Consider the following 25,978-nt stretch of genomic DNA (forward strand, 5'->3'; position numbering starts at 1 on the left):
CGACCTACAGTCTTCTTTTTGAATCTACGAACAACTCTTAACGTTTCTCGGTACCAATGACATCCCTTCAGTGAGAATTTTGACCATGCTACACCGTCTTGTGCTCCTAAAATATGCCTTATCGTGATTTAACGCGCAACTCTATTCGTGGCCTTATCACATTGGTGCTTATCATGCTGCGGCGCCTCAGGCTTGTGGATATCTAGCATGAATGACATAGACAACCGTGACCCCTCATTCACGGTTCTCCTTCCAACTCTCCGGACCTGAGAAGACAGCCCGAGGCCATATCTTCTGTGCAACGAATCGGGTTATGGATTCAGAAAAAGAGACATCTCGTGAAGAAATTGCGGATTCTCCGCTCTTCAAAGGAGATGAAGCGCTTCGACTGGTGGGAACTCAAGCACAGAAATTCAATGAAGAATATAATCGAAGACTCAGGAACAAACTCGTACATCCATACAGTGGTTACAATGTACTGACCTTGCTGATAGATTCATAGGACAAGGTTATTATTCCAATAACTGCTGCGGTTTACTTCACCCAGTTTTTGTGAGAAAGCCTTCATTTTTGCTTATCTGGTTTTGACATTCTGAAAGGGATAAAACATCGCTCAATTATGCGAGGTCAGTAACTGAAGGTTGTCTCGAGGATGCTCAACATTATGTTTAGTATCATGGGGTTTCCGGTAACTGGACAGAATTACAATTTGGTTTCAATGGCGTTCTATCTTGGTAAATATGAGTCCTTTCAAATGTTCTTGCGTTAACTAGATTATGTCCACAGGTTTTATAGTTTGGGAATTCCCCACAGTATATATCGCCCAGAAGCTCAGGCTTGGGAAATACCTTGGTGAGTTGATACTTATCCTAGATGTGGATAAAAACCAGAACAATATCAGGCGTAAATATCATCATATGGGGCATCGTGCTATTGTGCCATGCGTTTGCGAATTCCTTTCATGCCTTCTTCGCGCTTCGTTTTATTCTCGGTGCGTAGATATTCGTCTAGCCGAGTTTCGCTAAAATCAGGCAGGGATGTGCGAGAGCTGTGTGTCTCCTATCCTTATATCGATAATATCCATGTTTTATAGAAAAAATGAACAAGTAAGTGGTCAATGATTTCGCCTGTGGTGAAACTGTATATAGGATTTATGCAGGGAATTCGCATTGCATATTTTTACGCAATGGTCAGTGACTTTCTTTTCCATTTTTTTCTTGCTGAAGGCGACACAATAGCTTGGTTTTACTCAGGTCTTCGGAGGCTTCGTAGCTTATGTATGTAATACGACATCACACTAAGAGGGCTGGGCTTACTGATCGGCAGGGAATCTCATTTTACAACGGAGGTGCCATGGCACCATACAAGATTGTATACTACCTCCTTGGTGGCCTTGCAATCCTCGTTGGTATACTCGTATTGGTGTGCTTACCAGATTCGCCTGTCAATGCCTGGATCCTTACGGAGGAGGAGCGCATTGCGTCCCTAGAACGGGTCAGGGATGACCAGGGTGGTACGGAGAATAGGAAGTTCAAGAAAGAACAAGTCATCGAGACACTTCTGGATGTCCGAACTTGGTTGATCGTGCTTGCAACCATGCTTAGTGGGTATCCATCGCGACATTACCCGTGCACGCCTCACTCTTGTTTCAGCCGATATCCCTAGCGGCGGTCTCACTAACTGTAAGTCATCTTTGCTTTGATGACATGGCTTCACGAGCTTGCTCATGGCCAGCCTAGTCAGCAACATTATCATAAAGAATTTCGGATATACGTGGGGCCACATCAAAGGGTAATCTGTCGCAGTAACTAATGATTTCTCCCCATCCTCTCGACAGATCAAGGCAGACTTTGATTCTTGCCACTCCCTCTGGAATTGTGGAGGTTATCTCAGTGGTGGTCTGCGGTTATTATTCTGATAAAAAGGTGATGCCCTGCATGACTGACATTGGGGCCGCACTCATCGACGAATATAGGGAGAACGCATGTTACCAGTGATTTATGCAACTCTCCCGACCCTTCTTGGCGTCGGTAAAATTATCCTTCGTTTGTAGCAACCCAAAGAAGGCTGATCGTTTTCCAGCGCTGATGATTGGCTTCAACGATAGTGGACAGAAGGGGGTTTTACTATTTGGTGAGCATTGATCGACGCAGTCATCATGCACGTCAAAAGATGACATGATTTGCAGGTTCATATCTCATAGGCTCGTTTGGAAGCACATTATCTACGATCTATGCATACAATGCCAGTAACACCAGTGGATACACGAAGAAGGTATGCCAGGTATACCTTTGTCACTGGGCACTGCCTGACATGGTTCGACAGCTCACCATCAACGCGCTCACCATGGTCTTTTTCTGCGTTGGAAACATCATTGGCACTGAAATTTTCCAACCTAAAGATGCACCGGCATATATCCCAGGTAAGGCTGCCATCATGGTTTTGCTTTCAACGCAGATCGGAGTAGCATATCTTTTGCGCCACATTAATGTGAAGCTAAATATCAAACGACGAGCGATGATAGAAGAGATTAAGAGGGAGAAGGGTTGGACCGATGACAACGTTCAGAAGGAAAAGGAGCGTCGTGCATTCGCCGACATGACAGACAAACAGTGAGTAAGATCTAGTGGAAGTGGACTCAGGCTTAAAGTGCTGGCAGGAATGTATTTTTCCAGTATGTAAACTGATAGCAGGACCATCTAGCACATCACAAGTCACTGGAACGAAGCTTGTGAAAATATACTATGCATAAATACAATGTCTGTAGACATATGACAAGGGGGGATGCAACAACCATAAATTAACATCTGTCTACCGGAAAACTTTTTCCCATAGAATGATTGCAATTATCAGGACTAGGACAACAATGATAGCAGCGGTGACGACACGTTGTTGGTACATCCTGTATAGCACATATTAGGCGCATGGTTTAAAAACATCTACAGCAGTATTAAACTAACCGTCTAATCATCTTCTTCAAAGTGCCTGAGGCTCGGTCAATAGCAGTGTCAGCGGTGCGAAGCTAGTAAGGCACGGGTAAGTAATTATCAAGAATCAAGGGACAAGACACACGGTATCTCTGGAATTCTCGATTTGCTCTCGTTGCGTTCTGAGATTCATTAATATCTCAGCACCCTGGTCTTCTGTCTCAAGGGCAATGCGTTGTGATTCTTGTAGCCGTCTTGTACCATCTTCGAGAGTGGAGGTCCCCGCAAGCAGGCGGGTACGATCACTAGTGGGCCCATAAGGCTCGTCTGATGTGGGTGTGCCCACTCTGCCAGATGAAAGAAGTTCCGCTCTGGATACTTGAGAATGAATATCCTTGGAAAGCTTCTTGAACCGCACTAAGTCTCCCTTGGCAGTTTTGAGGCGGTTTTGGTACTGTGGCTTTATGGACTGGGGTATCCCCTGGATTTCTATCTCCATCTGCGATATCTACGATTGACCATTTAGATCTGACTTCAGTGCCAGTCTGAGCGTAAACCAACCATTTCGTCGGCCTCATCCAGCTCCATTTCCACTCTCCTGAGTGCTGCTCTACGCTGTTCTGTGCAAATAATCCTTAGAAAGCGACGAGCTAAGACTAGGAACTGCTACGTACCACCACGCTCATCCTTGCCTTCTCCGTCAAGTTTTGAGCGAATGCTGTCAATGATTTGTCTGAAATCCTGTTCATATGAGTCAAATAGCGCAGTCGGGGAGTTGTCCATGGTTTCCACTACCCCACAAGGGTCAATAGAAGCACGACTCTGGAAGGAGCTGAGGGAACGTCAATGGCGGACAGTGGGAGTGAACGTCAACTGCGCACGTCGCATGTCGATAGTCGTCTCAAAAAGGAAATCTTCTCTCTGAATCATTCCAACACGTCGAGGTCGCTGCAGCTCGTATTCTTGACACACTCCAGTCCTTTTACGCATAGCAATGGATAGGCTTTCATTATACTTGGATCCCCAGATTCGAGACTGGGTTCTCTTTCCAATTACTCTTGTAATGGTGAGTTTGGTTTAACCATCACTGCGGTGCAAGTGTTTACTATGTGTGCGGCTAGATATTGGTCGGAATACTGCGCCATTATGTGGTGATTCTTTTGCAGTCTCCACCGAAAAAGCTCTCGCGAGCTGCAACCCGTGAGCAGTAAGTGACCCTTATCTCGTTTCCCCGATATCTCTCTAACACAGTGACCTGCAATAGGCGTGCTCTGACGCGTTCCCAGATTCTCCGAGCCACGTCCTCAAATTCTCCGATACCACCAGCATTTTACAAATCTATCTCACAGCATCTTTCTGAGGCCTACAAAGCCGGAACGTACCTGAAGGACGGACCGCCCAAAGCTGACGCGCCATCATCTGCTCCCAATCCTCTGTCAGACCCTGCCGCCATGGACGGCATGATGGCCGGCATGAAAACCCAAATGGTTATGATGGTCCCACAGATGGTTATTATGGGCTGGATCAACTTCTTCTTCCAAGGCTTCGTCCTAAGTGCGTGATTTCCCCATAACGCTTCAATAGAGCACTCCGACCTGAAGATCTCTCAGTTAAACTACCTTTCCCCTTGACGCTGGGCTTCAAGTCCATGCTTCAGCGTGGTATAGATACTCCTGATATGGATGTTCGGTGGGTTTCATCACTGTCGTGGTATTTCCTCAACTTTTTCGGCTTGAACGGCCTTTATCGACTTATCCTTGGCGGTGACAATGGTATGCGCCTCCGTTTATTTCCTGTGTTTTCTATCTAGTTGTCTGATGCTGGCGTCCGGATCTTCTTTTTTAGGCGCTGATTCATCGCGTGACATGACTGCGTCGCCTTTTGCGGCCATGGGCAATGCGCAGCCCGGGCAGCCACAAGATTTCAACAAACTTTTCAAGGCAGAGCGGGATAATCTCGAGTTCGCTGAGGGTCTTCACAACTGGGTGGGTGAAAACATGGACATCAAGATTCTACGAAAGTATGGGAAGCTAGCTGCCTTATGATTCTAAGTAGTTGATTATCACGTTGGCTATGCAAGATTCTAGCCTTGAGATGCGAATAAAAATATGCGACACCGGAACCTGGTCTACCGCTACATCGATGAAGGTAGACAGATCCGGCCTATGATAGCGTAGAGTAAAGTATAGTGTGCGAAAGGCTTGGTCTTGATTTCCGTGAGCTGAACGACCCACAAGATGCATCTGGAAATACAACCGGACAGTATATTAGGAGGAAATTAGCTGTGTAAATGAATCAGTGGTGGTTGAGAAGTAAAAATAATCCGCTTGCATGAATGCCAGCATCGTGATCATACGAGACCATCGTATAGCGATAATGCCTATAAAAAGAATGAATAAACTTGGTTAGGGGACTGATCATGTGAAGACCCTGAGTGCTCACCTGGACGATAGTCGGGTCTTGTTTACTGCCTTCGACGAATTCATCGTACGTGAGCTGTGCGTCCTTGTCTCGGTCCATATTCCTGAAGATCTTATCTACTCGCTGTGCATTTGGGATAATGAGCGGAGACATTTCATGAAAGTGGAGTAGTTTGTCAAACGAACCTTTTCAGGAGTATCCTCATCGGCAGGAAGTTTGACCATTTGTCCAGTCATCTTGTATATGGACGTTACGATCTGTAACATCTCATCATAGGTGATGAAACCATCTTTGTCTATATCGTACAACTGAAAAGCCCCTGGAGGAAAGTGAGTAAGAATTAGATCAAATGTGAAACGTCATGAGGGGTCGGTATCAAAATGAAGTGGGGAAGTGTACGTACACTTGAGCTTCTCGTCTAATCGGCCACGGCTCGTGACACTGAGGGCGCATATGAACTCCTTGAAGTCAATAGTACCATTTTTGTTCTCGTCAAATACGTTGAAGACGTAGTCTGCAAAGTCTCCTGGATCCCCGAATGGAAAGAATTGTTTATATATACGACTGAATTCAGTCTTGTCCAGCTGGCCGGATGGACAATCCTTGAGAAAGCCCTTATACCTGTAGTGCGATTAAGATGAAACGAACGCCACAAGAGACGATAAATAGAAAGAACCATTGCTGTAGCTCTCTCTTGTCGACTATGGTAAAGTATCAGATGGAATCGATATAAGATATTTCGGAACTGACAATAAGTGTTCTTTTGTAGATCTGCAAGTTGCTCCGGTGAAAGTTTGCTCTGAGATTTGCCCATGGTTGGTTGGTTGTTCTGGATAAGATTGACTGTGTGGTTTATAAAGAAGAATGGGTTAGGCTACGTTGCGGCCACCGTGACCAAGTGTTGCTGGCAGGGTGGATGGCTTCCATAAAGAACACCCTAGCTAATCTAAGCGCTGGAAGGCCGAGAACCGTTTCACACGAGCTTCTAGAAAATCCAGAAAAAAATAAATACGAAATTAGAATTGATTGTAAATTTGATTAGGAGATTGTGCTTAATTTGTCGAATTTATGATATAATTTTATAGAATAACCGTTTTTGGATTTTATGCTGTCTACACGTTTTAAAACATGAGGACGACGTCGAACTAAAAGCGTTTCAATTGTTACAGCAGGGGAGCATATAAAGGATTCGAATCGATCTTGTCAGTCTGTTACTGACCTCCATTGCTTCTTGTCATCGTAACTCATCATGATCTCCCTCACGGAACCGATCAGTAGAGCGCACCCAGGATACGGCGGTCCTGCCTTTGCTATTCCACTTCTTTCTCAGTCCAGTCTCTTGAACCGGAACCCTTTTTTAGTTATCCTGCATTAGTATTTCATATAAATTCATCCCATCTCCTCCTCCCCCAATATCAGTTTCATCAATGTGCTACCTATATGGATCGACTGACCCAGCATCCGTTTTCTGTCCCATGTGTAAAGTATTCAAGCCGAGTGGAAACAGGTAATGTCCTTTAATTCATCAAAGAGTCCTCTAATTAACCTTACCCACGCTAGATGCCCTCACATCCGAGATGTATGTTACAACAGAGCCTTACATCCTCGTCATGACGTTGTTCATCTAAAGAATGCCGAGGGTATGTACTCTTATAAATCATAGCTGTAACACTCACCGATTGCTTTAAATCTTAGTTAAATCTTTTAATGGATGTGGTTATTGCAAGGTCATTTCTTTTCATGTCAATCATCAGTACATTGAACACCTCGATCTACAGTGGGCTCGCGCTAATCCATCCTCCAAAGTCAGCTTGCATCAGAACCCCGGTTGGCCTGGATGCTGCCGGCCTCCAAATCCCAATGAGCAGCGCCTCATACAGGCTGCAGATTGGCCTAGTGTCAGCATCGTCCATAGCATACCTATGCCTCAAGAGATAAAAAGTATTCTCGAAAGCGTACGAGGTGCCATCCTCCCTGGTGTCTCACCTACAAATCGCAGTCCAGCAACCCAGCAGCAAATGCCATCACTGGATCGTAGAAACAGCGGTAGTAGTCCCACGACCAGGTCTAGCCCAACCTCTGGGAAGAATCAGGCGATGCCCATTCCAGCAAGAGGGCGCTCAGGTGGAAGTCCTGTACAACAGAGCTCCCCTTTGACAGGAACGACGCCGCGAGCGTCTGGGCCCCTGTCTTCATTTGCAGAGCAAAGCACATCGCCTCGTCGCCAAACAATCTCAGAAGGGGTAGAGAAGACAAACCGCACTCCCTCCATGCGTAGAGCGACAGACTTAGACGGTTCGTTGTCACGGCGTAACGGTGGAGGTCGGCCTTCATTATCTTCGGTCTCAGCATCGTTAAACTCATCTAAGCCTTCTGGGGAGTACTGCCCGCCACCTCCTTATCCATCTCCCGTCGACGGCGTTCCCATGAATTCGCAAGATTCTCCGTTATCTTCCCGACGATCTACATTAGAAGGTGCCATGGCGGCGTTAAAGGTTGGGAACACTACGGGGAACAGTAGTGATAGCGGTAGCTCGCAAGGCTCCGCATCAGATGCGACCGTGATCTCCGACGGGGGCTTCACAGACTACTTGTCAGATGAGTCGGAGGCAGAATTACAGAGACAGGCAGAGGCCAAGGCAGCTCTAGTTGCGCAGAATCAGGCAGAGGAGCAAGAGTTCAAGGCTGCCAGGCAGCAACTTGCCGGAGTTGGCTTACGACCGCCCAAGTCCTGGGATGATACCAATGATGCTATTCCGCGTACTATGCAAAACGCAGGAAATCACGCGGTGGGCTATGCGCATCATCCAGCGTATGCATCTCCTGTATTTGTACCTGCTGCTGTCGCACATTCTGCTCGCGGATGATAAGTGACTCTGCTGGACCTACACGTTTTATCTATTATGCATCTTTTTAAACCTGTCGTAGTCGTCAATATTTGTTACCTGTTCTATGGGTTCCATATGTACAATATTTGATTCAATTGCGTCGAACTACCTCACTAGCTATAGCGGTACAGATACTTGGACTAGCTAGTAAACAATTGTTTGCTTGTTTAAAGTTTGCGGCTGATGACAGTCAAAGGCCTAATTGCGCCACTTCAAAAGCTTTAGCTCCAGCCACAGCCTGATGCTGATACAGCATGCGGGCTCCTCAGACTGAGCGATACACTTTATCTCCTCCTTTTCATCACGTCGATCCATGAACCTAGCTCGACACTCTATCACTGCTACAAACCCCATTCAGATCTTTGATACCCGATTTGAAGCAGACTGTCAGATATTTACTACTACGACACCTGCAGGGTTTGCTGTGTACCAGACATGGCCACTGAAGCTTATTCGCAAGAGAGGTGGATAGGTAGCATTCTTTCTGTTCGCTGTTGATCTTCATGCATCAAACAGAGTTTACTGGGGGAACCCTCGCCGCCGTAGTGCCGTGTCATACATCGTCTCTGCTCTTTCTCCTTGGAGGAGGCCGCAGTCCACTCTATCCTCCAAATAAGGTGGTCGTATGGGATGATGCGGCTGGGGAAGAAGTAGCAGAGCTAGAATTTAGGGAAAGGGTCAGAGGTCTTGCTTGTAGACGTGGATGGCTTGCAGTATCGTTTCGGAGAAGAGTTGTATTATTCGAGGTCGGGGAGACCATCGTCCGACGAAATGAATTTGACACCTGTGATAACCCTCGAGGTGAGCCGGGTTATCTACGTGCGTATATAGACGATTTATGCTCTTCGGTATGTAGGCTTGCTTGCGATGGCTACTGGGGCATATTCAACCCTTCTGGCTTTCCCTGGTCGGCAGATGGGGCACGTACAATTAGTACATCTACCGCCTTGTATTCCACCCACGCCGGTCGGCCCCCCACCTTCTGCACTACCATCTCGCCCGCCACCTCCACCATCAAAGCATCCAGTCTCGATTATTGCTGCACACGAGTCCTCCTTGAACACTCTCACCGTTCCTCAATCAGGTCGGATGCTCGCTACGACTTCATCCCGCGGTACCCTCGTTCGTATATGGGACACGCTTTCAGGAAAGCTGATACGTGTATTCAGGAGGGGGTCAGATAAGGCCGAAATATATGGGGTTGCCTTTCGTCCCGATGAGAAGGAAGTATGTGTTTGGAGTGATAAGGGTACTGTACACGTATTTTCTCTCATGTCCGGCCCCTCGTAAGTCATTCCTGTCCCACCCGAAATCTATTAACGCTGATGCGATTGGATGATACAGTAATCGACAATCGTCCTTGTCCCCGCTCGCTTCACTCATCCCTTACTTTGACTCCGAATGGTCATATGCTCAGTATCGCATTCCAGCGCAAGCCTCCCACATATCACTATCTTCTACTACGTCGTCCTCTCGTTCGCCCACGGCTGACATTACCGATGAGGAGAAGTGCATGGTCGGCTGGATCGAAGCACCTTCTGATCGTAGCGAACCCGGTCGTGATCCGTCTATGGAGTACCAGCTTATAGCGCTCACGTACAGTGGGGGCTGGTATCGTTTATCACTGCCACAAGGGATATCTAACATCTCTTCGCCATCTGCGGGTGGGACCCCGCTGTCCAGCTCCCCGCCCAAGGCATCTTCGCATTCTCGTCCGCGCACGAACAGTGTGTCATCTATCACTAGTCGCACGGAGAAGGGAAAGGAAAGGGAACGCGACAGGGACCGAAAGGACAATCGAGAACTAGTTCTGCAAGAGTACCGGAAGTATGGTAGGTGGGATGGTTGGGGCTAGAATGGTAATGATTTCTGTTGTCTTGTCTCGTAGTTTGGGGTCAACGCACTACTCGTTCCCGTTCATAATTATTCACGACTCATAGTACCCTCGTAGTTCATTTTTCATCCTTACATGATCTTGTTTTTGTTGCACACATGAATGTTATATTATGCATCCATTGTATTTCTCACGATGACTTCTAAATCGAGACTATGTGCACTCATGATATCATCGTGACACGAACGGCTCGCCGCGCACCATCAACTAACTTAGGCTCATCGTCTACGTATCAGCTGTATTGAAATTTTATCATGCCTGTTGTTTCGGTCGGTATGCCTCTGGGACCGGGGTGCTCAACTTGCGGTTATTGTGGACCACTAGGAGAGCGAAGTAGTACCGAGACTAGCTTTAAGAAAGCAGGGTTTATTGCCTCTCAACTGTCATGCAGAGTGAGTACTTTGTGGGACAAGACACATGTTATCCTGTTTTCCTTTTCTGATAGTTCGCCAGGTCTATCAAAAGATGATCTACCGAGGGTGGAGACGATCTGGAACATATTGTTATGCTCCTGATCTAAGACGCTCGTGTTGTCCACAGTACACTATCAGGTATTTTGTCTGTGGATGTGCTGCGAGACTTTGCTTATATGAATTCGATCTCAGGCTTGATGCGATAGCATTTAAGCCCTCTCGCAGCCAAAGAAAAATCATCAACCGGTAAACATCTCCGGATGGACGTCTCGGTGGATTGGCAACTAATTTGACTGATGAATGTTTGTTAACAGATGGAATCATTTTGTTATGCAAGGTCACAAATCAGAGGCTAGTAATTTTCTGCTACTACAGGGTATATCGTCTCCCCCGAAACCACCCAAATCAGAGGGTAATGCTTCGAAACGCGATCCTCCAAATTTTTCTCTGTCTACCTCGATACACGCCGCTGAGTCTGACTTCGTTTCTCCAAATGCAACAGCCCGTCATAAATTTAAGGCATGACATGCATGACGTTCCGGACCATCGATATTAAAGTGTTATAATAGGTAACGCTCGAACCATCAACCTACTCGGAAGAGAAATATGCGCTTTATCTGCTATACCAAAGAGAGGTCCACCACGACCCATACAACACACCAGAAGACTTCAAGCGTTTTCTTGTAAAAAGCCCTCTAATAGTACGTCTCTATGTAGTTACACCCAGTGATCGGCGTTAACACTCACCTTTTGAAGAATGAACCTATCCCATATACTACAAGCCCACCTGATCATCTTCCGTCACAATATGGTTCTTTCCACCAGATGTACCGCCTTGACGGCGAATTAATCGCCGTGGGTGTCATTGACATCTTGCCTGAATGCGTCTCCAGCGTGTATTTCATGTACGATCCAAAGCATGAGAAATATTCCCTTGGGAAGGTCAATAAATTGGTGCATTCATCGTTTTTGTGCGATTGAGCGAGCTGTGTTTCTAGCTCAGTGCAATCCGAGAGGCCTCATTGGCTAGAGAAATACATGATGCAGGTGTTATCACCATGTCCTCACTTGCCATGGGTGAGATATTATTGTCGTCATCAATGTGCCCATCTGAGTGCTTGCCTCACTTCAGGGTTTTACATCCACTCTTGCCAAAAAATGAAGTACAAGGGCGGGTATTCGCCTTCATATCTCGCCGACCCTGTAAGTAATGATGTCACTGATAGCTTTGGAAGACTAGATTCATCTGCAAAATCAGGAAAAATTTACGTGGTTTCCTTTGGCGGATTGTATTCCGCAATTAGAAAAGTTTCGCTATGCCGCTTTCGTGCACCCCGAACATTCATTGGAAGGTCCACAGGATCCTGGCGAAGGTATGATTGGATGATCATTTGGTATTATATTTACATTTCCCCTTTCAAGGCCCTCCTGTTCGCGTCTCGGAGGAGTTACTCGATGAAGTGATGGTCATTTATTCCATGCAACAGGGGGCGATATCCATAATCCCCATTAATGTGAGTACATAGTTGACAACCCGATCGCTTGGAAGCTGAATATTCTCCTAGTTATCTCACCAGTGGAACGATGAATATAATCGCGAAGAGATTTTAAGTTGCGTCAATGCGCTAGGAGATGAGTTGGCAAGGGAGATCATATTTCGGTAATAGACGATAACGCGATATCTCCATTTTTTTCTCTGGTTAGATTACATAAGTTGGCGTCGTCTGCAAGCCAAGACCCTTTATAGTGTTAGTCAGCACGTGATCGCTAGCACCAACACGAGAATCTGATTTTGTGTGAAACCAGATCTGCTTAAAGCTCTCAATCAAGCTGGTTTTTGAAGCGATATGTCGCTATTCTCGAAGTTTTTAAAGTTAAGCAGGCCGTTAACCTCACGACGGGTTCACAGTGCTACCGACCCAGAAGGTTCCAGGAGGGCATGGGCTTTAATTGGCAGGCCATTGCGATGGATGTACTGGCTTCCTCTTGGCCTGGGCTTCACACAGTACTTCTATACTCTGAAAACGGTCAGAGGAAGGAGCATGCAGGTCTGTCGTGAACTCAAATGCTCCAATAACGTCTTTGACTAGTCTTATGTGCCAGCTAGCCAACTCTAAATCCGGATACCTCAAGTTGGGATGATATTGTTATTTTTGACAGGTATTCCATCAACTCTGGAGAGCCTATTCGAAAAGGCGACATTGTGGCACTTCGGTACGACCAATTCTATGGGGCATGGGGAAACTGCTTATATTTCCTCTGTTCAGGGATCCTATAAATAGTAGAAAAATGCTCGTGAAGCGAGTCGTAGCTGTGGCAGGGGATATTGTCAAAACCCTACCTCCATATCCTGATGCCGAGGTTTTCATCCCCGAAGGTCATGTTTGGGTGGAGGGTGAGATACATCGTTTTCACTCGAACAAGTCTTGACGTTGCATTAGGTGACGAACCCTTCCGGACTCTTGATAGCAATAAATTTGGCCCAGTGAGTCACTATGCTCCTTAATTCACCTGCGTTAATACTTCGCTACAGGTCCCTCTTGCTCTTTTAGACTCCAAGTTGATGTATATCGTCTGGCCATTGGATCGTATAGGGCCTCTGCGTCCACCGATCTCCCCAGTCTCCAAGAGAGGTGCTTCCCGAGATTTTCGATGGTATAGCGACATGGCAGCCTTCGAACGAGAGCAACGTAGGCAGTCGAGGGTAACTACACGCTCGACGACGACATCTCACTCGTAACTTAGCTGGCTTTTGCAAGGTATATTACCATTCAAGCAATGGGTCTGCCATGACGGACCTCCTCCGTGTTCACTATAATATATGGGTGTTTATCATAGCATTCCTCCTGGAGTGGTGACTTTTCGGTCTATTGTCTTGATTCTATCGATCTCTGTAGGGAATATCCTTCCGCAAAGAAACCTTGACCGGCAAGTACCCTCGTAGGAAGCACAAACATAGTATCAGAAGAATTCCTTGGTCGGGTTTTACTCTGCTAGCAATGGTGTTGACGCTCACCACAATTCAAGCTAGGAGTTTTATCACCTTGCTCCGCAAGGTCATGTTCAAATGTTAAAACTTCGTATGAGTCACGCTGTGCTGACCTAGCCTTGAAGTTGTACACACCCTCTGACATTCAATGTGGTTTACTCATGGCGCTCGCTGCATTAAACGGGTTTATACGGTGAAAGTCGGCAGGGCCCAACTTTAGTAGAATAGATGTAGATGACAAAATTACTGTAAATAATATACCTATCCGTTATCATCGTCCTCGACCCGACGTGTCACTGAAGGTGTGTGCGTTGATCGATACGTCAGGTCGTTGAACAATGTTTTGTCGAGGGTGAGGAGCTCGATATCGCGCTGAGCAAAAACACTCTAATCCGCACATCAGCCTGCCATGGCCGCTCTCAGCTTCGCGACCTCTACCCGGGGAATGACGTTGATTTCAAATGGCTCTGCATGGGGAGTGACGCGGTCACTGAAAGCGTACGTGTTGATCGGTGCGTCAGGTCGTTGAGCAATGCGGAAAGACCACATGAGAAGTGCGGTGATAATGTACAACGCGTGATTTGTGAAGTGCAGGCCAGGACATACACTTTTAATGACGAATAAGAATTAGTTGAGTGGTGTCAGAAAACCGAAGTTGGCACGACTTACCGTCTACCAAAGCCATACGTGATGAACCTCGCATTATTGTCCTTAAGGCGGCCTTCTGAATCAAACCAACGCTGGGGATTGAATATTTCAGGATCTGGGAAGGCGATAGGATCGCGAGAAAGAGCCCTGAAAACATTCGCTTAATGAAACAATGTACATCGTGAAGCAATACCATACCAATGGCAGCCGTAGACCGTTGCTCCTTTGGGAATACAGTGTCCTTTCTGATTGCACATAGATTAAAATGAGAACGTGGGTTAGAACAAAGTAAGACACTGACCCACAAAACATCCTTGGTTGCACGGTGGGGAAATCCTGGGACACATCAGCATCATCCAGGAGCGTGCCGAAATTCGAATTTACCTATCTGAACGACAGGTCTCCATCTCAAAGCTTCCAATATGAACGCGTGCAATTGAGGGAGCGAGCTTGAGTCATTAAATGTCGGCGCTACAACGAGAAATTAACTGAAAAATCAAAATCTTGGTTTGGCATTACCTCTGTCTAAGCCAATGACCATATCGAGCTCTTCATGTACCTTTGCCTGGGCGAGTGGGTGGCACGCCACAGCCATAATAATAGTGGTAATTGCAATAACGATCTGAACCAGAAGTTAGTCCGCAGAGAACAATAAGTTGCATCGCTTGCCGTATCAAATCCCGCCCCAAAGAGTGTTCCGGCGAGATACGCCATCTCATCCGTAGAGAGTTGGTGTTCTTCGGTGTTCTCCAACAATGCCTTCGTCAAAGAGGGGTCAGCTTTGTTTTCATCCTGCGTGTAGTGAAATATAAGTGATACGCATTTATCGAAATAAGAGAGCCCCTCACCACTTCACTCTTGACGCGCCTTAGATGATACCTAAATAACTCAAGCTCTTCATTGTGCCACTTGTAAATTTGTTTTCCGTAACCAGGCAAGTAGCGCAAAAGGGGAACCCGATCGACAAGATAAGCTCCTGGGCGAATTACAGACTGGAAATTGTCAACGACTCTGCAGAGACGAACAAATTCGGGATTGGCGATGGCAGTGGGCGCAGACTTCCCATAAGTCACCCGAAGAACGATTGATGATGCAAACCTTGGGGTGCCATATCGATGAAAGGTTCACAAAAGGGCTTGGTAATGACGTACCGCTGTGTGTGCTTTTCATAGTTTGTTGGGTCATTCAGTACATCCAATATAAAATCCATCGCGTTCTCGTGCAGCATATCTTGGTATGCCTCTGCTGCCTTTGGCTGTAAATGAGGATGTATTGCTTTTCGGAGGCGCCTGAAGCGTTCTCCGGCGCCGGCCATGGTGAGGCTCATTCCATTTGAGAGCATTTCACCCGCGGCAATGGACCGAGGTCGATCTACCAGTGATGCACCTTCTTTCTCCATGATGTCTTCGGCTGCCTAGTAAATGAGTTATTTTCGAGGGAGCTCAAGATATGGGCAGATTACCTCCACGCCGCCGATGACGATTATCACTTTGCTACCTTGTCGGAACGACACAACCGGCCCATACTCTCGAACCAAGTCGGTCAGCGTACAGGCAATGCTGAGCGGACGATCTACATCAAGCCATAATATCTCGTATGACATTGCCAAAACTCACTTCACAGTAGGCAAAGCGTTTCTCCAGAACCAACGGGCGGGAGGTCCAGGTGGAAGCTGGATGCCCTTCCTGTGCGCTAGCGAGAATTTCTTGTATGTTACGACGAGCACCGCTACGACTATGGCGACACAAGCGGCATAGTTGGTATTCCCGGTGAGAGCTTCCAGCATCATGATGTAATGTGGGCTGGAATAAGATATAAGTGAATGTGCATCTGATAAACCGTGTATGTCCAACCCATCTTATAGTATCTCGCACTCAGCCTATTATCCGATACACAATTGAAATGCACCACTGCGATTATTGAAGGGACGACAGGGTGTACACGCAAATTGAACGGTATATCATTGCTCGTACCAATCCATTCCTAAGGGAACCGAAATTTTTCGAACGAGTAGCAGGAAACAGTAGACTTTTGCCACGTGTTGGTATAGATTGTGGATTACGAACAAGGTAAATGAGTCAGGGTTATGTGTGAGGAAAAAGAGTTCGCTTGATGACTCGGAGTCCTTGCATGAATGCGTTCTGCTAAGCGCGGAGTAATCTTCAGCCGTGGAGTCATTTCCACCAGTAACCGTTACTACTGATAAAAAACCCAAAAAGAGTTTGAGCCTTTTAATGTGAAGAATGATGGTGCTTCAATTCCTGGACCTACCAGGTCAAGTTTAGCCTGAGGTTATTTTCGTCTGTAGCCGCCGCCATCGGTGTTTCCGTCTTTCCTGACACGTTTGCTACAGGCCTTCGTCATTCTCAGCGTATTAATTGTTGAAGATGAACTTGATCTACCGCACATTATCCAAGTGCGTTACGGAATGGTAGTTGAACGGTTGCTCAGTGACTCGACCTGGTGGCGGCGGATAGGATTGTGATATATATCGGATCTGATCGAGTATTACTGAGTTGATTAACAAATCACCATCTATACGTACCTTCACATTTATACTTCCACATATTAAATATCAAGTAGTATGCCGGGTACCGTGGTCCGTGGTAGTGTCGTGGGCAGAACTGAACTGGCAGAACCTTGCAGAATTATGTAAGGAAAAAAGATGGCACTCATTGATGTGAGATCACGAGTTGCATTGGGCTTCCGCGTGTTTCGCAAAGTTGAATGTTCTCCCTTAAACCTTCTAATACTTCCGCCCCAGTTCAAGGCAAATGTCCCGCATCGTCCTTTCCCCATTATACATGTCTTCTAGTTGACATCTAGGTATTGAGTTATTAGCTCAAGGTCAAGTTCTTAGTTAAATTAGTATCGCAAGCCCTCGTGCAACAATCCTAAACCTTTCCAGAGTGTCTCCTAGTATCAAGTGATAACCAGACAACCAGATCATCTAGTACGCAACAGGAGTGCACGATCATTTCGGTGCGTAAAGGGTTGATTCAACGATCCTTGCTTGGCTTGCGACTTGCCGCGGCTTGAACTTGACAACTTGAGAAATTGAGCATTTCGAAAAGCCTACCCGGGCCAGAGAACCTTCAAGACCGTAGCTGACATCATTGGAGACTGTTGCAAGTGGCGGGCCATATCCATATGGGGACGGCAAACAATCACTCGTCCCGCCATCAATATTAATGATGCTGTTACCTTGGTGCGAAAATTTGACCGTCCAGGTTTGCAGTCCAAAAAGGTGGCGGAAAAATGTTTTTTGTCGAGTATTTACTACCCTACTAGGTAGGAGGAATGCTCATATGCATATTGACGCTCAGGATGTCCCTCAAGCTCGAGATTTCGAGGCGCTGCTCGAGGTCCTTCCGCTCAAAGCCAGGTCTTTTCAGCCATCAACTACCAGCTGGAGTCACTGACGTTGTCAGGAACGTTTAACTCCATGTGTTAACTTAGAGTGTAAGGTGAATCATGCAAGTCGAGACAACCTGTGGACTCAGCGAAGCGGAACATGCACCACCTTGATGTGCTAGAAATCGGACCACGGACACTTGAGAGGTAGTGACATCAAGTGGAGTAGCTCTCGGTGCTCGCCACTGTCTTAACTGAGGGTGACCAACATTCTCCAAACACGCATACCATACACCATACCTGACAAAGCGCCACACTGCGTGATCATGCAACCATTTCGCAGAGTTCCACATTCTAAATCTTTTCGAGCAACCTGCATTCACAGCCAAGACACCTCAGCTCCACTCCGAACCAAAACATTATGTTGCGTTCCCCAACATCAAGGTTTTGCTAAAGACAAGTAGATCAGCAGGATTGTTGCCATAACATGACGGTGAAACATACTAAAGCAATGATTCGACGTGATTTCAAGAATAATCTTGATCGACCCTGCCTTCACCTAAGAGCACGAAGATTCTTTCTCCTTCTCCTTAGAGCGTTCAAATGGTGACGTCGCCATCCAAGCGGACACATTTCCTCGATATGCGTAGACAGCAGGCCTCATACTACGAATAGTGAGCAATGACCTTGATCAGCATGGCTCGAGCTTGAGGGAGGGTCGACACACTCACGTCCTGTTAATGGATGGCCGACGACTTTGATAGGCATGGCTCGAGCTCGAAGGAGGATCGATACATCCACATGCTGCGAACAGTGGGCAATGGCTTTGGTCAGCATAGCTCGCGTTCGAAGAAGGATAAACGCACTTGCTCACTGTCGAAGGATGCATCGATGAGCAACGACTTCAATCAGCATGCCAGAAAGGATCAACAGACGTACTACCTGTGAGTACACGCCCAACATGAATGAGAGCAACCTTTAAACTTTTCGATAATGTTGCTCAAATATGTGGAAACCAGGCGCCCGATGTCCCTTTATCTCCTTGGGATCCTTCGATGATGTTGTTTCGGTATAGTTAAAAGTGTTCTGGACAATATCAGTGGGCTAACACTTGCGGCAAGTAAATGAGACCATGGGTGATTACCTCTCCGATGCAGAGCTCCAAGTTGGTCTGCTGGGTCGAGACGAATAATTGCTTCAGTACTTCGTTGCCCAGAGTTCCAGCCGTGCGTTCGATGAGTGGCCTGCAGTCTGCATCGTCCTTGTCCATATCTAGCAGTGGATCAGCCTCATAATGTATCAGATTCATAAGTCAACGATCAACAACTTACTAGGAAGGCATACATGACATTTTGGAGGGCGTCGAATGTCCCTACAAATAATGGAACTGAGGACTGTCACGATTCTGCGCATCAGTTGAACCTTAACGACGGTTGGATGCGAAAGCTTACTGCTTCCAGTGTCGCACTGAGTGGACGACCTGCTTGCCTCGTCCATTGGGATGCAGTACCTATGTTAAAACTGTGAGATAGCGCATGTTGTGATTGATCAGTTGCAATTACCAGATAGCATGGAGTTGTTTGTCGGTTTTCGTTTCCTCTGAGCGGCCCTCGATAAATGCCTTGACCTTCTCGAATTCGGATCCACCGCCTCCACGTGAGTCATGAAAGACGAATCCCGGGTTGCTTTTGAACACCATCTCTCCGCGCTGAGAATGTGTCAGTTCATGTTACCAATTGCTAGCATCGTGATGCCCACCTTTTTCCCAGCGCTGTATATTGTTGGGTTCTCCGGTGTGTTGCAAACTCTTGAAAGCACGGTAGTGGTTCCTGCACTCGCCCTTCCTATAACGAGGATTCGAAAGCGACCAATTTTCTTAGGGTTCATGGGAGAAGGTGAATGTGACAGAAGCATTTTCAGTATAGCCTTATAATCATTGCTGTGTGCGAACTCGGTGAATATCCAAGTTGAAGTCGGCATCTAGATTCACTGGTGCACCGGTGGGCAATGGGTATATGTATACATAGCTGTAATATATCACATGAGGTATACACGACGTCGAAGTGACATTGTTGATCATTCGGAAGCGCGCGATGGAATATCTGTGTTCAAGTTGGGTCATAAGGACCCATGCTAGTAGGGGGCAACGCGGCGGTGTCGCTTGAGCAGTGCTAGCCGCGATCAACGGTATCTCGATCTCAGGTCAGAGGGTATGCTTGGTACTTGGTTTGACTCACACTTCAAAATTAAAAACTAGTTGGCTCCACGGTACCGAAACGTCCAGGGTTCCCGGGACCCGTTAGTAACTTGCCAAATGTCGTGGGAAAAGAGTGGATACAAGTCATTGAAAGAAAGGTCATCACATCAGATTCGGGGCCATCACAAGTACGCAAGTTGTTTACTAGGTGACTACCTACGCGACAAACGGAACGAACTCTCCTTATCATTTCTTACATTGTCCAGAGGGTCTACCAAGTTAGCATGTCTATTCTCGTGCATCTTGACCAGTTGACGTCTGCTCCTGGCGAATATGCTGTTCAGAACTTCAATGATGCCAAGCTACTGGACGACTGGATAATGTCTGTTGCATGTCAATCATGTCTTTAGAGTCAAACAAGGACTCACTTTAATTGTCTAGGCCCAAGTCATTTGCAAGTCCAGGTACCCTGCTTCGACTGATATATCCTTAACCGACCAACTCACCACGCATAGATCATGATGTCAATGACGATCTAGAAAAGGATTTCCGAACCTCCATCACGGATGTCTTCATCACTGGTCAGAAATTGTCGCTATCAGCGCCTGAGCACCTAATAGGTAGATTGTCAAGGTTGGTGTTCCTGGGCTTGTCACGTCCTTCTGCAGGAACCTCATGATCGTGACATGTAGCAAACCACGAGAAGTTCTAGAACATATCTCTGGTATTCTGTCGACCACACTCCCCGATGATGCTATATCAGGCGAGCTCGCTGATCTGGTCGGCTTTGACGACATCGAAATTGTCGCAGAATTGCTCGCCTCTAGATCTTACTTTGTGAACGTGGTCAGTAGTGATCAAGTGCATCACATGTAATGACTCACAGTACCTAGTTGTCTGGACGAGACAGAACGACATTTGAAAACTCAACCTCAGGCAAACCAAAAACAGGTGGTTAGTGCTGTCCATCATCATTATTTATTATTACTAACGTGTGGTTCAGTTGTAACTGCCAGCCTTGCTCCACAGGATGTTCGTCGTCGCATGGAAGAGACTCTCAGGACAAATGCGTCTCGTCCTTTGTTTACTGGCGTGGCAGTAAGTTCATTTGCGCCTTGACGTGAGCCCTTGTTCAAAATATCCAGCAAGAAGCTCCAGAAGTGCTTCCACATGTGTACTCTTCGTCCTCTATGATGCAAGGCGGTTCGCTTTCTCAATTTGGTAGCAAGTACGTACTTCCAGTCGGACATACAAGACATAACTACGAGGTCGGTTACAAATGCCTTACTTAATCCCATCTGCTGACCAGCGAGTCAGGAATATGAGGAAGTCATCCTTCCTCCTTCCAGAGTAATTCCACCCAGGAAATCCGAAAGACTCATTCTTGTCAATGAACTTGATGAATTAACTAGAGGCTCGTTCACTGTATGTATCCCATCCTTTCCCTCTATTTTATATATATTAAACCTTCTCTTTTAGGGATATTCTTCCCTAAATCGCATGCAGTCTATCATCTATCCAACCGCTTATGAATCAAACGAAAATATACTGGTTTGCGGTGCGTCTTCCGGTTGTGCCGCGTGGTCTTTAGCACCCTAACGGCGTTCGACAGCTCCCACTGGTGCTGTTAGCTTATTCTGCGTGTCGTCCTTGAACTGTAGCTGATCGAACTCACATTATAGGGTAAAACCGATATAGCGATGTTAACGATCCTTCGGGTTCTCAACCAGCACCGATCACCTATCAGTCCATCATCACATTTGCATGCTTCGATAGATCGCAGTGCCTTTCAGATTATTTATGTGTGAGCTTTCAATAATGTTTTGCTTATAATAAAGCGTCCTGACCTTTAAAAAACATAGTGCACCTATGAAAGCTCTGGCTTCTGAGATCGTTCGAAAGCTGGGGAAAAGACTAAAGTGGCTCGCTATACAAGTCAAGGAATTGACAGGAATGGAAATTCTCTCCGATACATGCATCACTTATTAATTTTCTATGTAGGTGACATGCAACTGACAAAATCTGAAATCGCCGAAACCCAAGTCATAGTCACCACACCTGAAAAATGGGACGTCGTAACGCGAAAGCCCACTGGCGAAGGCGAATTAGCTTCAGTATGTCTCCATATAAGTGCCGTGCTTTCACCTGCCTGACGGTCTTTTGCATGTAGAAGTTAAAGCTTTTGATCATCGACGAGGTGCATCTTTTGAATGAAGAACGTGGGGCCGTCATCGAAACCATTGTTGCGCGCACGTTACGACAGGTACATGTTCGTTCTCTTAGAGGTGAATTCGTGACCAACTCGTTTGTAGGTCGAATCAAGCCAATCTGTCATTAGAATAGTTGGGCTCAGTGCAACGTTGCCAAATTATTTGGATGTCGCAGATTTCTTGAAGTTTGTTTGCCCACATTGATCTTCTGATCAATCAAACTAACTCATAATCAGCGTGTCCCGATATAAAGGACTCTTTTTCTTCGACTCTTCCTTCCGACCGGTACCTTTGGAGCAGCACTTCATTGGAGTTCGAGGAAAGCCTGGAAGCGTACGGTCTAAAACGAATCTTGACCGCGTCACATACGAGAAAGTTTCTGACCTAATACGACAGGGACACCAAGTGATGGTGTTCGTTCATGCGCGGAAAGAAACAGTGAAAGCGGCGCAAGCTTTGAAGGATGCAGCGACAATAGATGGCACATTGGAGGATTACAACTGCGGGGAGCATCCTCAATGGTCATTTTTCCGAAGGAGCATAGGAGATTCTAGGAATAAGGAGATGAAGCAACTGTTTGATCTTGGGTTTGGTATTCATCATGCGGGTATGCTGCGATCTGATCGAAATATGATGGAGAGGATGTTCGAAGCTCGAGCTATCAAGGTCAGTGGTATTGGCGTGGAAATAACCCAGGCGAAAGCTAATATATCGGAGGAAGGTTCTCTGTTGTACATCGACGCTCGCATGGGGAGTCAACTTACCTGCTCATGCAGGTGAGAAATTTTTACTGTGTCCTTCATTCTTCTCTCATGAAGGAGTCAAGTTGTAATCAAAGGCACTCAGTTGTACGACAGCGCAAAGGGATCCTTTGTCGATCTCTCGGTTTTGGATGTATTGCAAGTGTTTGGTCGTGCTGGCCGGCCTGGTTTCGAGACAAGTGGTGAAGGCTACATCTGTACTACCGAGGACAAACTCGTACACTATCTTGATGCTGTAACGTCACAGGTACGTTTATCCAGCCACGACGAGCGATGAATGCTGAACAATCATCCAGAACCCGATTGAATCTCGGTAAGATGAATGATTGTCTTTATGCCGATATTTCTCTGACAAAAGGTAGATTCATCTCAGGTATTGAAAACGCACTGAACGCCGAGATTGCTCTTGGTACGGTAACAAATGCCGATGAAGGTGTTCGATGGCTGGGATATACATATCTGTATGTTCGCATGCGGAAGAATCCCTTTCTATATGGCCAGTTTTTTAGAGCCCTGTTCTGTCATAGGAGCTGACAATTTAATTAGGCATGTCTCGGGATGAGGTGGTAGAAGATCCCTTTCTAGGCCGGAAGCGAAGTTCTCTGGTCATGACAGCAGCTCGAAGACTGGCCAGTGCAGGAATGATAAACCTTACTGAAAAGACCGGTGCGTTTTCGATAACAGACCTCGGCAGGATAGCGGCCAGGTACTACATTCGATATGCCTCCATCGAGGTCTTTAACAAGGAGTTCAAACCCAAGATGACCGAAGCTGATGCGCTTTCCATGCTCAGTATGAGTACGGAGGTGGGCAGTTTGTTTTGTGTCCTTGATGTCAGTTGACATTCAACAACAGTTCGACCAAATCCAAGTGAGAGAGTCGGAAGTGAAGGAACTAGAGCTTCTGATGAAGAAAGCTCCATGTACCGTGCGAGTGAGTAAGGTTCCTTGAGGTTCCAGAGTATCATTCAGAGTTTCGGCGCCAAGGGAGGAACAGATACAAGCCAAGGCAAAGTCAACATTCTCCTTCAAAGCTACATTTCTCGCCTTCCAGTCGAAGATTTTGCCTTGGTTTCTGACGCAGGATATGCGGCGCAGAATGGAGGACGCATTTCACGAGCTCTGTTGGATATAGCGATCAGCCGCAAGTGGGCTAGTGTGGCCAAGGTTTTTATGGGTATCACTAAGGCTATAGAGAAACGCCTTTGGCCATTCGACGAACCTCTTAGGCAGTTTGATCTCAAGGCCGAGATTATATACGGCTTGGAGAATTCAAGAGAAGAGTACTCGCCCGCAGAACTAGCTTCCATGACTCCAGTAGAGCTGGGTAAACTAGTTCGCTTAAACGAAGGCCACGGTAAAGCGCTCTGGAATGCAGCTCGGCAGTTCCCTACGGTCACAATGACTAGCTCACTTCGACCGTTGGGGTCAAATGTCCTCAAGATTGTAGTTTCGGTTACTCGAGACTTCGATTGGAACACCAAAGCGCATGGCTCCGGAGAGCCTTTCTGGCTGTGGGTCGAAGATCATGAAGGCATCGAAATTCTGCAGTTTGCGCACCTTCTGTTACGGGAGTCGACGAACTCCCTCGATGTGAATTTCGTGGTTTCGATACCGACCGACATTCCTCCCCCCTATTTCACCGTCAGATTTGTGTCTGATACATGGATGGGGGCCGAAGATGAACTCTATGTATCTTTGGATGGATTGGTTATGCCTGCTCCCTCTCATAGCCATACGCCTCGTTTGAATCTCCCATTTCTCCCGCGTTCCTCACTGTGTCTCCCTGTACTCGAAGATCTCTACTCAGCCCGGCTCCACGATTTCAATGCTATTCAAACGCAAGTGTTTTGGAGTCTTATTAACACTTCGATGAACGTGCTGGTATCTGCTCCCGTTAGTAGTGGCAAATCCCTCATGGGGCATCTAGCGATATGGTCAGTAAAGACATTTGTGATCCAAATATACTAAAGTGTCTATTAAAGGACAACCCTACTCCGCCGTCCGAAGTCCTTGGTGCTTTTCGTTGTCCCAAACCGAACTCTAGCTACTCAATCTCTCTTTGACTTTCGTGTCATTTCCAACGCACTTGACGTGGCGGTCAAGGTGTCTTCTGGAGAAGGTTTATTTTCTCCCTGCCGTACCAGCACAATACGCATCGTTACGCCGTCGGAGCTGCTCGAGGCTGTTGACCAGCGTAACCTCCACCATACAAACTATCCATCTCTTGTAGTGTGCGATAATTTGGAGCAACTCGATGCAACCTATGAACTCAGTATATCACTGCTACGACACACAACGCAAAATAATCCCACCCGATATATCGGCTTGTCGGCCTCTCTCAATGACCCCACGGACATCGCTCCATGGCTGGGTGTAGATCCCATGGCGCTCCATAGTTTTCGACCCACAGATCGAGATCAGTCGCTCACAATCATGTATCAAACCTTCACGATACCGCATTCAGCTGCATTGTTCAAGTCCATGTCGAAACCAGCATACATAGCTATCACAAGCGTACCATCCCATGAATCTGCCATCATCTTTGTCCCTTCGCGCAGTCATTGCCGGACGGTGGCGCAAGAGCTCATCACACAGTGCGCCCTAAACACGGAGATCGAGAGGGGCTTTCTCCCGCAATCTGTACCTCCTCTTTATGTTGAAGACTACTCAGCACGGTTGCAAGACCTGACATTGGTTGATTTTGTGACACGCGGTGTAGGGATCTTCCACAGCGGGATGTCAAAAGTAGATCGGAATCTTATCCTGGAGTTATTTGCTGAAGGCGTTGTTCGCGTACTCCTGGCGCCTCGCGATGCTTGCTGGCAGCTGCCTGTCCGGGCGGGAGTCGTAGTGGTCATGGGTACCCAGTATATTCATTTTGAGGGAGATGGCTCTGGTCCGCAGCTGCGAGATTACAGTCTTGTCGATGTCGTCCAGATGCAGAGTCGGGCTGTGAGGCACGATTCCCCTGGCCACTTCTTCCTCTTTTGCCAGGCGGAGACCAGAGACACATTTTCCAAGTTCCTGGCTGAAGGACTTCCGCTTGAATCGGAGCTGTTGGATTCATCCGTGTTCGAAAAATGGTACAAGGAAAGAAGAGGAGACGGGTCCATCAGAAACAAGCAGGATGCTGTTCAAGCACTCTCCTTCACGCTCCTTGCACGAAGGCTGGTCAGCAACCCGGTGTATTATGACATGGAAGTGGGCTCGCAAAATGAAGTCCTCTCGCGCATTGTTGACAGACTGGAAGAACCCGTTCTATAGCTATGTATAA

At 46.8% G+C, this 25,978-nt stretch overlaps 11 protein-coding genes across 11 annotated transcripts; 7 read left to right on the forward strand and 4 right to left on the reverse strand.

Annotated features, from left to right (window-relative positions):
* Positions 1-120: 120 nt before the first annotated feature.
* Positions 121-2,871, forward strand: HD556DRAFT_352707 (MFS general substrate transporter). The gene is made up of 18 exons (XM_041310357.1): positions 121-451; positions 503-552; positions 600-626; positions 673-734; positions 787-852; positions 902-991; positions 1,036-1,106; positions 1,160-1,189; positions 1,239-1,277; positions 1,327-1,603; positions 1,653-1,682; positions 1,740-1,773; positions 1,838-1,925; positions 1,976-2,030; positions 2,083-2,133; positions 2,189-2,274; positions 2,326-2,612; positions 2,660-2,871. Exons 1-18 carry the CDS (start codon positions 314-316, stop codon positions 2,685-2,687), a joined length of 1,509 nt encoding a protein of 502 aa, XP_041167396.1. The 5' UTR covers positions 121-313; the 3' UTR covers positions 2,688-2,871.
* On the reverse strand, positions 2,812-3,759 carry HD556DRAFT_1261307 (vesicle transport v-SNARE protein N-terminus-domain-containing protein; the record flags this gene model as incomplete). Its single annotated transcript, XM_041299051.1, has 5 exons — positions 3,602-3,759; positions 3,489-3,547; positions 3,073-3,435; positions 2,961-3,022; positions 2,812-2,902 (listed from the first exon to the last, which is right to left on the reverse strand). The coding sequence occupies exons 1-5, from the start codon at positions 3,708-3,710 to the stop codon at positions 2,812-2,814; spliced, it is 684 nt and encodes a 227-aa protein (XP_041167397.1). The 5' UTR covers positions 3,711-3,759.
* Positions 3,760-3,921: 162 nt separating this feature from the next.
* HD556DRAFT_1224966 (integral membrane protein DUF106-domain-containing protein) lies at positions 3,922-4,972 on the forward strand (the record flags this gene model as incomplete). The annotated part of the gene is made up of 5 exons (XM_041296982.1): positions 3,922-3,993; positions 4,049-4,134; positions 4,192-4,481; positions 4,538-4,699; positions 4,773-4,972. 5 exons carry the CDS (start codon positions 3,922-3,924, stop codon positions 4,970-4,972), a joined length of 810 nt encoding a protein of 269 aa, XP_041167398.1.
* A 305-nt stretch (positions 4,973-5,277) lies between these two features.
* HD556DRAFT_1428927 (EF-hand) lies at positions 5,278-6,162 on the reverse strand (the record flags this gene model as incomplete). The annotated part of the gene is made up of 6 exons (XM_041304766.1): positions 5,278-5,307; positions 5,370-5,471; positions 5,534-5,667; positions 5,752-5,969; positions 6,025-6,049; positions 6,099-6,162. The coding sequence occupies 6 exons, from the start codon at positions 6,160-6,162 to the stop codon at positions 5,278-5,280; spliced, it is 573 nt and encodes a 190-aa protein (XP_041167399.1).
* A 304-nt stretch (positions 6,163-6,466) lies between these two features.
* HD556DRAFT_1325290 (uncharacterized protein) lies at positions 6,467-8,466 on the forward strand. The gene is made up of 4 exons (XM_041301511.1): positions 6,467-6,855; positions 6,909-6,988; positions 7,044-7,075; positions 7,127-8,466. Exons 1-4 carry the CDS (start codon positions 6,776-6,778, stop codon positions 8,213-8,215), a joined length of 1,281 nt encoding a protein of 426 aa, XP_041167400.1. The 5' UTR covers positions 6,467-6,775; the 3' UTR covers positions 8,216-8,466.
* On the forward strand, positions 8,447-10,299 carry HD556DRAFT_1325292 (WD40-repeat-containing domain protein). The gene is made up of 4 exons (XM_041301512.1): positions 8,447-8,700; positions 8,753-9,037; positions 9,093-9,522; positions 9,581-10,299. The coding sequence occupies exons 1-4, from the start codon at positions 8,550-8,552 to the stop codon at positions 10,089-10,091; spliced, it is 1,377 nt and encodes a 458-aa protein (XP_041167401.1). The 5' UTR covers positions 8,447-8,549; the 3' UTR covers positions 10,092-10,299.
* On the forward strand, positions 10,281-12,348 carry HD556DRAFT_1325300 (arginine-tRNA-protein transferase). Its single transcript, XM_041301513.1, has 11 exons — positions 10,281-10,522; positions 10,584-10,681; positions 10,736-10,789; positions 10,858-11,062; positions 11,113-11,244; positions 11,300-11,485; positions 11,542-11,620; positions 11,676-11,746; positions 11,802-11,916; positions 11,966-12,057; positions 12,109-12,348. Exons 1-11 carry the CDS (start codon positions 10,385-10,387, stop codon positions 12,205-12,207), a joined length of 1,269 nt encoding a protein of 422 aa, XP_041167402.1. The 5' UTR covers positions 10,281-10,384; the 3' UTR covers positions 12,208-12,348.
* A 165-nt stretch (positions 12,349-12,513) lies between these two features.
* HD556DRAFT_1428931 (peptidase S24/S26A/S26B/S26C) lies at positions 12,514-13,283 on the forward strand (the record flags this gene model as incomplete). The annotated part of the gene is made up of 5 exons (XM_041304767.1): positions 12,514-12,591; positions 12,651-12,757; positions 12,811-12,938; positions 12,985-13,028; positions 13,077-13,283. 5 exons carry the CDS (start codon positions 12,514-12,516, stop codon positions 13,281-13,283), a joined length of 564 nt encoding a protein of 187 aa, XP_041167403.1.
* Positions 13,284-13,931: 648 nt separating this feature from the next.
* HD556DRAFT_1303278 (cytochrome P450) lies at positions 13,932-15,969 on the reverse strand (the record flags this gene model as incomplete). Its single annotated transcript, XM_041299589.1, has 11 exons — positions 13,932-14,139; positions 14,202-14,327; positions 14,379-14,425; positions 14,482-14,516; positions 14,565-14,651; positions 14,740-14,802; positions 14,831-14,972; positions 15,029-15,278; positions 15,332-15,594; positions 15,643-15,739; positions 15,797-15,969. 11 exons carry the CDS (start codon positions 15,967-15,969, stop codon positions 13,932-13,934), a joined length of 1,491 nt encoding a protein of 496 aa, XP_041167404.1.
* Positions 15,970-18,626: 2,657 nt separating this feature from the next.
* HD556DRAFT_1325340 (uncharacterized protein) lies at positions 18,627-19,449 on the reverse strand (the record flags this gene model as incomplete). Its single annotated transcript, XM_041301514.1, has 5 exons — positions 18,627-18,806; positions 18,866-18,928; positions 18,986-19,044; positions 19,097-19,242; positions 19,293-19,449. Coding segments are annotated over 5 exons (601 nt in total), but the record flags the coding sequence as incomplete, so codon positions are not given.
* Positions 19,450-20,015: 566 nt separating this feature from the next.
* Positions 20,016-25,968, forward strand: HD556DRAFT_1436863 (Sec63-domain-containing protein; the record flags this gene model as incomplete). The annotated part of the gene is made up of 23 exons (XM_041305612.1): positions 20,016-20,113; positions 20,173-20,195; positions 20,247-20,364; positions 20,424-20,577; positions 20,625-20,685; positions 20,735-20,829; positions 20,877-20,999; positions 21,049-21,156; positions 21,211-21,289; positions 21,344-21,357; positions 21,414-21,513; positions 21,733-21,845; positions 21,902-21,994; positions 22,044-22,126; positions 22,178-22,607; positions 22,663-22,717; positions 22,768-22,949; positions 22,999-23,015; positions 23,065-23,111; positions 23,249-23,508; positions 23,558-23,635; positions 23,689-24,638; positions 24,687-25,968. 23 exons carry the CDS (start codon positions 20,016-20,018, stop codon positions 25,966-25,968), a joined length of 4,563 nt encoding a protein of 1,520 aa, XP_041167406.1.
* Between the last annotated feature and the right edge of the window lie 10 nt (positions 25,969-25,978).

Source organism: Suillus plorans (genome assembly GCF_016647745.1).
Source record: "Suillus plorans strain S12 chromosome Unknown HD556scaffold_2, whole genome shotgun sequence".
Classification (NCBI taxonomy): domain Eukaryota; kingdom Fungi; phylum Basidiomycota; class Agaricomycetes; order Boletales; family Suillaceae; genus Suillus; species Suillus plorans.

Excerpts from the sequence above, each read along its gene's own strand:
- HD556DRAFT_1325290 (XM_041301511.1), top strand. The coding sequence starts at position 6,776 with ATGTGCTACCTATATGGATCGACTGACCCAGCATCCGTTTTCTGTCCC. Across the intron at positions 6,856-6,908 it reads TTCAAGCCGAGTGGAAACAG|ATGCCCTCACATCCGAGATG; the intron begins GTAATGTCCTTT and ends TACCCACGCTAG. Across the intron at positions 6,989-7,043 it reads TCATCTAAAGAATGCCGAGG|TTAAATCTTTTAATGGATGT; the intron begins GTATGTACTCTT and ends TTTAAATCTTAG.
- HD556DRAFT_1325300 (XM_041301513.1), top strand. The coding sequence starts at position 10,385 with ATGCCTGTTGTTTCGGTCGGTATGCCTCTGGGACCGGGGTGCTCAACT. Across the intron at positions 11,245-11,299 it reads TTGTAAAAAGCCCTCTAATA|AATGAACCTATCCCATATAC; the intron begins GTACGTCTCTAT and ends CACCTTTTGAAG. Across the intron at positions 11,917-11,965 it reads TCCACAGGATCCTGGCGAAG|GCCCTCCTGTTCGCGTCTCG; the intron begins GTATGATTGGAT and ends TCCCCTTTCAAG.
- HD556DRAFT_1325292 (XM_041301512.1), top strand. The coding sequence starts at position 8,550 with ATGAACCTAGCTCGACACTCTATCACTGCTACAAACCCCATTCAGATC. Across the intron at positions 9,038-9,092 it reads CACCTGTGATAACCCTCGAG|GCTTGCTTGCGATGGCTACT; the intron begins GTGAGCCGGGTT and ends TTCGGTATGTAG. Across the intron at positions 9,523-9,580 it reads TCTCTCATGTCCGGCCCCTC|TAATCGACAATCGTCCTTGT; the intron begins GTAAGTCATTCC and ends TGGATGATACAG.
- HD556DRAFT_352707 (XM_041310357.1), top strand. The coding sequence starts at position 314 with ATGGATTCAGAAAAAGAGACATCTCGTGAAGAAATTGCGGATTCTCCG. Across the intron at positions 853-901 it reads CAGGCTTGGGAAATACCTTG|GCGTAAATATCATCATATGG; the intron begins GTGAGTTGATAC and ends GAACAATATCAG. Across the intron at positions 1,278-1,326 it reads TCGGAGGCTTCGTAGCTTAT|GGAATCTCATTTTACAACGG; the intron begins GTATGTAATACG and ends ACTGATCGGCAG.